General features: G+C 36.7%; 1 protein-coding gene across 1 annotated transcript; it reads right to left on the minus strand.

The window, feature by feature from the left end:
• Positions 1 to 415: 415 nt before the first annotated feature.
• On the minus strand, positions 416 to 10,187 carry LOC125652904 (flavin-containing monooxygenase 5-like). The gene is made up of 8 exons (XM_048882382.2): positions 9,917 to 10,187; positions 9,307 to 9,784; positions 7,540 to 7,682; positions 7,247 to 7,404; positions 4,508 to 4,707; positions 2,545 to 2,738; positions 1,956 to 2,121; positions 416 to 919 (listed from the first exon to the last, which is right to left on the minus strand). Exons 2-8 carry the CDS (start codon positions 9,776 to 9,778, stop codon positions 666 to 668), a joined length of 1,587 nt encoding a protein of 528 aa, XP_048738339.2. The 5' UTR covers positions 9,779 to 9,784; positions 9,917 to 10,187; the 3' UTR covers positions 416 to 665.
• Between the last annotated feature and the right edge of the window lie 221 nt (positions 10,188 to 10,408).

The following is a 10,408-nucleotide window of genomic DNA, read 5'->3' on the forward strand; positions in this document are numbered from 1 at the left end:
GGCCGTTGAACAGGGAACGCCTACTTCTTTCAGGCGCCCGATCCTACCTCTAGTGTTTCCAATGTTCCCTGGTTGCCCAAATTTAAATTTTGTATTCTTTATGGGATTTATTAGATTCAATTAACCGGAATTCATAAACTCAGAGAATTTATAGGTGAGGAGTCAAGCGAAGAGGATGCAGACAGCAACCTGACTGAAATCAACTATAAATAACGTTATATTTTGTCATCTTCATTATTTTGCATCTTCCAGGGCTATATTTCCTAGCCACGTGAAACATTACTTGGGATGTTAACATGAGAAATATTGCATACTGATATATTGGAAGACTCCAACACTACGATTTTAAGAAAATATATCACTCCTGGTACTAACAATATATCTCTATTGCATTAATATTAAAACTTTCCATAGCTATGTTTATTAACCTTTATTACAAATATTGTGACATGAATATACTATGAGGTGTTCAAAAGAAGGGAAAAAGTATCATTGTTCCTCAGCCAGTTTATCTGATGTGTTATGTACTATTACGAATGAATTCTAACTGAGAAAATTATTTCATTTCCAAATATCTATCATTATAGAATATGATTAACTGAAAATGAAAATCAGTTAAGAGGTGTTAACGTGTGTTGTTTCATCACATCCTCATAAGAATATTTCTATCTGTACAACATAGAAATAATGACAACCAACAGCAGAGCCAGGACAGCCAGAGCGTACAAGCCAGAGTGACCGCTCCTCGCTACAGGGGGATCCCTGACCATCGTGGCCCTCCTGGTTCTGTCCCACTGGTTCTCTATGGCTTCTCGGGCCCCTCTCCAGGGATGCGGTCCACTCAGTCTGAACTGGTAGGCAGTGCATGGTCCAAATACTAACTTCAGGAAAAACACCGGGTCAGTCAGCGCGAACTTTACTGGAATAACAATAATTCATAAATTACTATATACCCACATTAGTACATACGAAGTTTATGGTACATCTGTAGTAGCATTTCATCTTTTGATAACAACAGAAAATTCTATCTGTAATTGTAAGAATATGTATGTGTATGACTTAACTACTTTAGTAGCAGTCTAACCCACCTCTGGGGTGTCCAGGGGTTCGTGTTTGCCCAACTATCTACTTTGTATTGCTTGCAGGAGTTATGAGATTGATCACTGTTCGTTATCTTCAACTTGCATATAGGAGGTTAAATTGATATTAGAACTTTGCGAATTTTGCGATTAAACGGGCTCAAAGAGGTATGATTTGAATGACTAATTAGAATATTTTATTGGCCGTTTAATATATTTTGCGTAAATTATCATTTAAGTGAATTCATATTGGTTTTTTTATTCCAATTTTACTTGAAAATGCAGAATTTTAACATACTTGCGAATGAAATCTTAATCCTGTTTTATTGAATTTTGCAAATTGCTAATAGTCCAATATTTGTACATTAATAAAACTTTAAGGCCGAATTAGCACATAATTTGCATTTATTGGCAAATGACATATTTATGTAAAAGTTTATCTACTGAGTGGTATTTAAAACTACTTGGCAACAAGGTATACTTAAAATGTGAAATTCGTTATACAGGTAAATAATTCTAAAGTTCTGATACACTAGTACATCCACGATAACCTTTCTTGTTAAGTATGGCATGCGGATGGTAAAAAAATATTTCATTTGTTTAACAATTCAATATGCACGGAATGTGCATCTGGTAACATATCTGTACATAGGCATATATTCAAATTTTACATAATATGCTTTAAAGTATTCTTCATAATGAACAATTTTACATTGACACAGTATGTTGTGATGTACGTTTTCACGTTTCAAGAAATAAGAAATCCAATTAATGAATAGATTTTAACCTCGCGTCAGCTTTACGTTAACTTCAAACAATGTCTATGTACTAGTATTTTAAAACCTAGAATTCTTTCAAAGTAAATTTGAACATTACAGAGGTTGGGTTTGCATCCCACTTTTACTGCCATCTCATCCAGGAATGGGACGTAGTCCACTTGGATGGTGTGTCGCTGTGTGTTAACGTATCTGTTCTTCATAGCTGTCCTCCGTCTCTGTATATCCCCCCACATCTTATCCGGGTTAGGAAGTATCTTCTCTCCCTACTCATAGAGATATACAGTGGAATAGATTGGTCAGACAGTAAATTGAAGTTTTAATAATGTATTGTGTCAACAAAATGTGATCGACGACAGATTCATAGCTTAAAGATTACATTCGCTACCATGGTACCTCTGCTATCTTTCTATGTAAATACAGTAAAAGAAGCTTAAAACGAACAGGCTTGCAATAAAATCAGTCATTGCAAATATATATTTATTCCTTTTTGAGAGGAGAATAACGAAAAAATTATTCAATTTTAAGTTTTTTGTTATTGTCTAATCTAGAGGTTCAATCTAATCGCATTTTACTGCATCAATTACATTGATGCAGTTAAAAACGACCCCATTATGCCAATTTGTCCTGAATATCAAAAGAATATCTGCCATGTATTCGCAAACACACACTTCTTCATGTAAACAAACCTTGAAGACTTGCATGGCATAGCGACACTGCATTTCAGCGATGGGCATTATAGCACCGGTGGGCTGATAACAGCCAATGAAAGCCATCGTCTGCTTCTCTAGGTCTGGTAGAAATTCGTATAGATAAAAGTCTATTACGTTTTCTCTGATGTCCACCACGTCTTTGTCAATGAAAGGATAACCATAATCGTACCCTGCAGCATGAATGATGTCCCTTTACTTTGATTTGATTCATATTACATATATAAAGCATTAAATAAAAACCGCTTTAGAACAGATCTCTTCGATAAACAAGGGTTCCACAACGCAAGGCGTACCTTCGAGAAAGGTAACTTTAAATTCCTACGGTTTTAGTGAGATTTCACCATTTCTGTTTATGAATTACAACCACCACAAAACGAGGTTACGGTAGATAACCGTTTGAATCTAATCAAGGACGAACCAACCTAATTCGAATTTCCCGGATCTGCACAGAAACATGCGCATAGTGTTCAAAATGTCAAGGTTGTTGTGGCAAGTTATCTACATACTATCATTAAAATATAATGTGTTTTGTGCAGTAAATTATTGATTTTATCACATAAAAGACTTAGTAGAGATCTGTATTATACCTCATCACAATCACGGAGTTACTGGAGGTCAATAGATCAATGCAAGGTGAAGATAACGAACAGTGATCAATCTCATGACTCCTACAAGCAATACAAAATAGATAGTTGGGCAAACACGGACCCCTTGACACACCAGAGGTGGGGTCAGGTGCCTAGGAGGAGTAAGCATCCCCTGTTGACCGGTCACACCCGCCGTGAGCCCCATGTCCTGATCAGGTAAACGGAGTTATCCGCAGTCAAAATCAGTGTGCCAAGAACGGCTTAACAATCGGTATGAAACACGTCAGACAGCATTTGACCCAATGCAAGGTTGTATTGACGAACTAGATCAATAGCATGATTTAGTTACCTGAGAAGTACAAATAATCACGTAGCCCAGAGCTGTTGCTATCACACAACATATTCCTAAGGTATTCAATGCAAAATCAAGCAAGGAGGTTTTGATAGCAGGATTGCATGTAGTTTTACGTCCAACTGAAAATGTTTTGTTTTCATATAGAGACCACAGGGACTAAGACCGTTTTGGGCCCGAACTCTGTGATACCATAAATATAGAAAGGGGTCTAACTCTGACACAGATAAAAAACTAACCACTCGCTTCAAATGCCTAAAAAATCTTAAACTAGGTTGCTATGCGTAATTTGTCATTTTCCTTGCATAGATTAATGTTTTAACTACTTGCATGCCAAATTTCAAGTCACAGGTTCTTACAATAACAAAAATATACGTCATCATTCTCTTGATTCCACTTGTTTATTTTTACTAGGACATTTACCGGTCCAGGTCACGGAGTCGTTTCTCGCCTATGACAGCAGCGAAATTCAGACTAGTGTGGAATATTTCGGACCTGTCAATTAAAATTTCACATCAATTATACGCTACTTACTTCCTCATACTTTAATAATGTTCTTCGTGTAGACGTTACACGATTTATTTTTATTCAGCAGCATCAACTGTTGACAAGAGCTGCCGTTTTAATGAACGCACTAAATACCCGCTAAACATATGTTGAAATGTGTGGTGCTTCACCTACAACTGGTGACGTCTCAATATGGGTGAAAATTTTACAACGGGACGTAAAACCAAAAACGAAAAAGATAAAACGACAACCAATAACCAACCACAACTTTTGACCTATGTCTTGTGACTTTAGGAGTGAAACAAAAACTCTGCTGATGAGGTTATTTCCGAAAGATTTGTGACTTTCACTTCTTATGCTGGCTGCTTCGCTAGGACACAATCCGTATCTACGTTATTACAAATTCATTTGCTAAGGCCCAAACATTAGAAGTTAATTAGAATATAGATATATCATGATATACAGATTGCACTTTAACATCCATATACAATACCTGTGGCTAGAATCACTACATCTACGTTTTCTAGACAGCTTCCGTCATCAAATTCCACCCCAGTCTCGGTGAAGCGCCTTATGTTTGGTTTAAGTTTCACAGTGCCTGAGGCCAGCCGGAGAGGCAAGTCGTCATTCAGAGAGGGATGCTGACCAGAAATCCTGTGCTTTGGCTTTATTGAATATGTCTTGTGATCAAAACTGTCGATTAGAAAAGGCAAGCAATAAATAATAAAAGTATTGATGAAGAAATACAAATATATTGCATATCTTTAAGTAATAAATATGTATCTGTAAAGTATTGTAGGACAAACACGGACCCATGGACATATATGTACTAGACGTGGGAGCAGGTGTCTAGGAGGAGTAAGCATCCCCTGTCGACCAGTCACACCCGCCGTGAGTTCAATATCTTGATCAGGTAAACGGAGTAATCTGTAGTTACAATTAGTGTGTGAATAACGGCAAAACAATTGAATGAAACACACCAGATAGCATTTGACCTAAAGATATGTTGTATTTACAAATTATATCGTTATAACGGCCATAGAATTTGCAAAATGTCGAAAACAAGAGTGTTGAAACCCCTGTAACATCAACTTGTTTGTCAGTAGCCTGCCTCGATTAAACAAACTGACCATACGCAAACCATGCTCTCGTGTATCGAATCAGTTGAAAGACATGAACACCACACACAGATAATAATGGAATATTGCCTGATAGATATGAAAACTTGACTACGGAGAAGATGAAGACATGCCATTCTATTGTAAAAGAAAGTTGTGTTGTTTGCCGCTTACAACTATGTTCAATAAAATATCTATATACGAACCAGATGTGAAAAAATGAGGTATCTTTTCTTTCGAGTTCACCAAGATATATCGAATAGAAATATGAGTGAAGGTGATTATTGTTAATAGATAAATCGTCGTCGATAATCTGAATATCGAGATGAAAGTCACAACAAGAAATTTTTTTCATTTATACGAATATAAAAACAGGTCAGCTAACAAAATAGCACAATTGGTTCCCATGGGAATTCCAAAGAAACTGTTGGAAGACTGATCTTTAAATACTACAAATAGATTATCAATGAACAATTCCAGCATCTTTCTAATATCAACTTCAAATTACATGTGTGGAGAATCAGAGCGGCGTTTAATAAAATAAATTTTTGAATGACTAATCACTAGATATAAATATTTCCTTTTTCCATTTTCGTTGAAGAAGCAACCGTCTATAATGTCAAAATGTCTAGCTTCTAAGGGAGAATGAGCCATCGTGATCTTGGTGGTAATTCCGATGAGACTCCATTGTCTTCCAGTTAAATCTTATTTTACCCGAGTAGTAAATATCTTGGGAACCCGTAAAATGGACTCTTCTTTTCATGAAGGTAAATTTAGTTGATGTTCTTTTCAACGCTTTATCGAAGAGTTAATATTTCATAGAGACACGATCGCTAAAATAACTTGTTCACAATGAAAGCGGTTAGATGCGCAGAGAAAATCCGAAATACCAGAAATTTACTATGCTTAGCACCGATTTACTTTATTTTGCCAACGTTTGTAATGACACAAGGTCTCCATTTTTTAATGTCATTCGAAAGGCCAGTGACTTTTGCCTCTAACTGTCGAACATTGACGAAGGAGCAATCGCTACTAAAAGTTTACGTCTTGGGTTTGCAGAGGTCATGGCATTAACAGGGCTCGAACTCACAACCACCAAGTTACGAAACAAACGCTCTACCACTGAGCTATCGCGACCGGTCTAGAAAAGAAGGTAAGTTCATGATTTTAATTCATAATGTCGTTTGTTGAAGCAAACCCTTTTTAGAATCCAAATTACATGTAGATTTACACCTCTTCTATAATATATTATGGCACAATATGTTTAAAGATTCTCCTTCATAACTGTTAATATTTTCGTGAGGGGGAAGATAGGGCCTTTGTAGAATACTTACTGGATTCAGCAATGTATCTTTTTTGCAAGGGCTTTGGTGAAGTTTAGGAATCCAGTATAGGTAGTACGGTAACTCACATTGAGTGAGATATCAAATGTGTTTAAAACTGAAACATGATGTTGAAGAATTTCATCTTTTGAAAGGGCAGTTAGAGTATAAGTATACGATTACCAATGTGGAATTGATGCCAAGTTCGTTTAAAATACAGTTGCAATAATGAGCCTTACAAACAAAGACAATGTTGTTACAAGCTGTGTCAGCTGGAACCAAAACATATTCCTCATGTAACCTATCTAATTCTTTTATCACTTCTGGTTTACTATACACAGAAGGATAGATGTTACGTACTTTTGTTTTTACACGTCTAATACGTGATTTTGATATTCCTCTTATGTTGACAAGGTATCAAGTTCTTTTCCATATTTAGTCCATCGTCTGGCATAATCTTCGACAGAATTCATAATAGAGATGAAGATGTATCGCCAATCGAAAGACCGAGGTTCTCCGAATTTATGACCTTTTATGATAAGTGATTTCAGGTCCTCATTTTCACCTATATCAAAATTACCAGTAATGACATGTCCATCTGGACTATAGTTGAACGGAGACAAAGAACAAGAACACGTAGGTGGATTATGTGTAAGATGGTCTATAGGAATTGCGAAGTTTGTTTGCAATTAATACGTTTGGGATCTTAGACCTTTTTGTCTCATATATCTTTGGTAGAATGGTGATTAACAGTGACTGTTCAGAAATCATTTAATTCTTTCTATCACATACTTTTTATTGACTTTATATTCTTCGATGGAATCTATCCACGACTGGGGTAAGACTGATGCCCAAAACTTCCTCCAGCGTGTTTCTACAAAATCTCCCGGAAGGCCATTTCGACCAATGTTCTTTTGTACCCATGCTCCTCGTCTAGTGCTCAAATACACCTGGTCAACGAAGAGAGACCGATTTATGAATAGAACGTTTTATCTGTCAAATACACCTTATCAATTAAGAGAGACCGATTTAAGAATAGAATGTTTTATCTGCCAAATTTCAATATAGAACACTTTTGTACTCACCGGGGACGTCACGTGACAGAGATCGACGGCTGCGTCACATCCGGAATTTCCTACTCCTACTACAACAGCAGTTTTGTTTTTATATGGAGCAGAATATTTGTAGTCATGCGTGTGGACTACCTCTCCTTTAAATAAGTCCATTCCTTCGAGAGAGAAAAAACCCCAAAAAACTTGTACATGTTTACACAGAAATTCTTGTGAGGAAGTTACAGAGAGCAATATTAATTTTAGCTGCAGAGACAATACATATATTTATTCCATCGAAAGAAAAAAAAACCTTATACATATCCCTACAGCAAATCTTATGAAGAAGTTATAAAGCGCTAGATTACTTCTAGCTACAAAACCAATACATCTGTTTATAAGAAAAAATACCAAATTAGTTTGAAAAACAATGTCATTTTACACATTGACAAGATGGGCAGATATCAACCCACGATGAATTATAAACGACACATGTACATATGTACTTCTTGTAGACCATTCTTTGTAATTATGTCAGGTCTGGAAAAATATTCACTGAAACGTGCTGAAAACTAATCAAAAGGGATATAATGCACTCTCCTACTACATCACATGATCAATATAATCTACTTTGATTTTACGACTTCTTACAAGTGCTTTTTTGTATATGGCAAAAAATGTAACTTATAAAGATAAGACAACATGAAACCGAGAATAATCAATTATTCCATCATCCTGTTGAGGTAATAGAATAAAAAATTTCACATTTATATTTTAGACGTTCTTAATTGATAATAATTTTTCAAAAGTTAGTATCATAAAATGACGTCATATAAACATAGAAAAATATTGCAACACTAGCGTGTTTCTTCCCGTGTCACGATAAAGATTCCTCCTTACTTAAAGGCCGTAAACGCAGAGTATAGATCTCAATTTTGCAAACGGAATCATCTGAAGAATATTTCATTCAGCATATGCAGTCTTAGGTTGCCACCATAAACGTACTCGTCCATTTGTGATATGTAGCAAAAAGAGTATTGTCCGACCAATGGACTTTCCTCCAAGAGGCTAGGCTCCATTATTGGCGAGCTTGACGTTGCATACATGCTGCTTTGCGGTTGGGTGTAAGCTAAGGTCTCTTTGTGGGTCTTTTCGCACCAGAGCCAAATGACAATTGATTCCGCAGTGTATTGTCCCCGAGAGCAGATGTTTTACGGGATCTTCCCAATCTTGCACGTCATTTATTAACTGTTACTTTCCGACAACTCTACATATGGTTTATTGGTGATGATTCACTTGATGACTAATTTGTCCCAATGACATACTTGCTTCCCTCATTTTAACAATCTACCATCAGATAACATTTGAGACTTGCGGAAATCCCATGATTTCGATGTGCAAGAAAAATAAACCAATATGTCAAACTGTTCCAGTTATAAAAAACTTGACATTGTATTGGAAGTAAGTACAATAGTCGCACGAACGATTTTCAGCCAACAATTGAATACAGGTATATTGTAAACTGACTGAAGTGCATTATCGAATTTAAGATTATTGCTGTTTTCAAAATGTTTATAAAGGTGTTACTTTGATATTACTTAGTGGTTAGGGTGTTTGCTTCCTTCACCAAGCACTCAGCATTAAAAATTAAAGTCACGGGTCTTTCGGGTATTACCTTAATAATCAGAGATCAAGTGTTAAGGTGGGAGTTTTGCACGATAAAGAACCATCACTGGAATGGCCTTGAATGCGTTTTATTACACGAGTTTTGTTATCAAGATACAAATCTTTTATCATTTTTACCTGGAAATTTAACATAGTGCTTGTACGCGTGATGGCCGGTACACACCATCACTGCATCATAGATCTCCTCGGTCACGGCCCCCGCCTCCTTAATTTTTAGTTTCCATCTCCCATTTTCCACAAAATCATCCGCCTTGGAAATTCTCTCAACTTCTGTGTTGAAACGAACATGTTTCTTCAAATCAAAGTTATCTGCATAGAGTCTAAAGTATTTGCAGACATATTCCTGATGCATGTACACAGGAAACTCCGGTGGCGGCGGAAAATCACTGAAGGCCGACATTTCTTTACTGGTCTTGATGAGGGTAGATTTAGCGACGGACCCTTTCCCCTCAATATTTCCCTCTGTAAATCTCCATAGACCACAGATGTCATCCGTTCGTTCAAAGCACACTGGTTCCATTCCATATTCTAAACAGGCCTTAACAGACGTCAGGCCGCAACATCCTCCACCTATCACGGCTACCTTCATGTTCGTCTGTGAAGGAGATTGAACACTTGGTTTACTTGCATAAACACGTAGCGCAGTGAATTACGTAATATTGAAGGCCCGTTATATTGGTCTATTTTTATACATTGAAATAAACATATTCAAGGTTATATCACTTACCTATGAGTTCCCGATAGGGCCATTTGCGAAAGCGCAATTTAGCGAATCGCCACCCCTAATTTGTGCAGAACTTCACCGGAAATGGTGACGTCCCCATATGAGTGAAAAATTCTTGAGCGGGACGTTAAACAAAGTACAGTCAACCAAACATAAAGCAATTTACAAAAGGCGTTGTCACATAATACGCCGTTGCGCTTACACAATTTTGCACATCGCGCTACAACTTCAATAAAGTCGCCGTCTTGCTGTTTCTACAACGGTATGATATGTTAAAAATCGACGGCACGTTGTGTAAAGTTATGTTAGCGCAACAGTGCGTCGTGCAAAGTTGTTTTAATGAGCACGACTACGTGTTATATGAATATGCTCTATTGCTTTTTGATAACGACCCTATAAGGACACCATACATTACACAATTTCATTAGTACGTGTATGTTTAGGATAAAATGCCGAAATGTGTATCCGATCTATTCTTTGTTAAATGACAGTTTG

The sequence above is a fragment of the Ostrea edulis genome, chromosome 5 (assembly GCF_947568905.1).
Source record: "Ostrea edulis chromosome 5, xbOstEdul1.1, whole genome shotgun sequence".
In the NCBI taxonomy this organism is placed as follows: Eukaryota; Metazoa; Mollusca; class Bivalvia; order Ostreida; family Ostreidae; genus Ostrea; species Ostrea edulis.

What these genes read in the sequence shown, in the direction of transcription:
- LOC125652904 (XM_048882382.2), bottom strand. Translation starts at nt 9,778, where the DNA reads ATGAAGGTAGCCGTGATAGGTGGAGGATGTTGCGGCCTGACGTCTGTT. An exon ending in TCTGTCACGTGACGTCCCCG is followed by an intron (nt 7,405 to 7,539) that starts GTGAGTACAAAA and finishes TTCGTTGACCAG; the next exon opens with GTGTATTTGAGCACTAGACG. An exon ending in GAATATAAAGTCAATAAAAA is followed by an intron (nt 4,708 to 7,246) that starts GTATGTGATAGA and finishes TCTAATCGACAG; the next exon opens with TTTTGATCACAAGACATATT.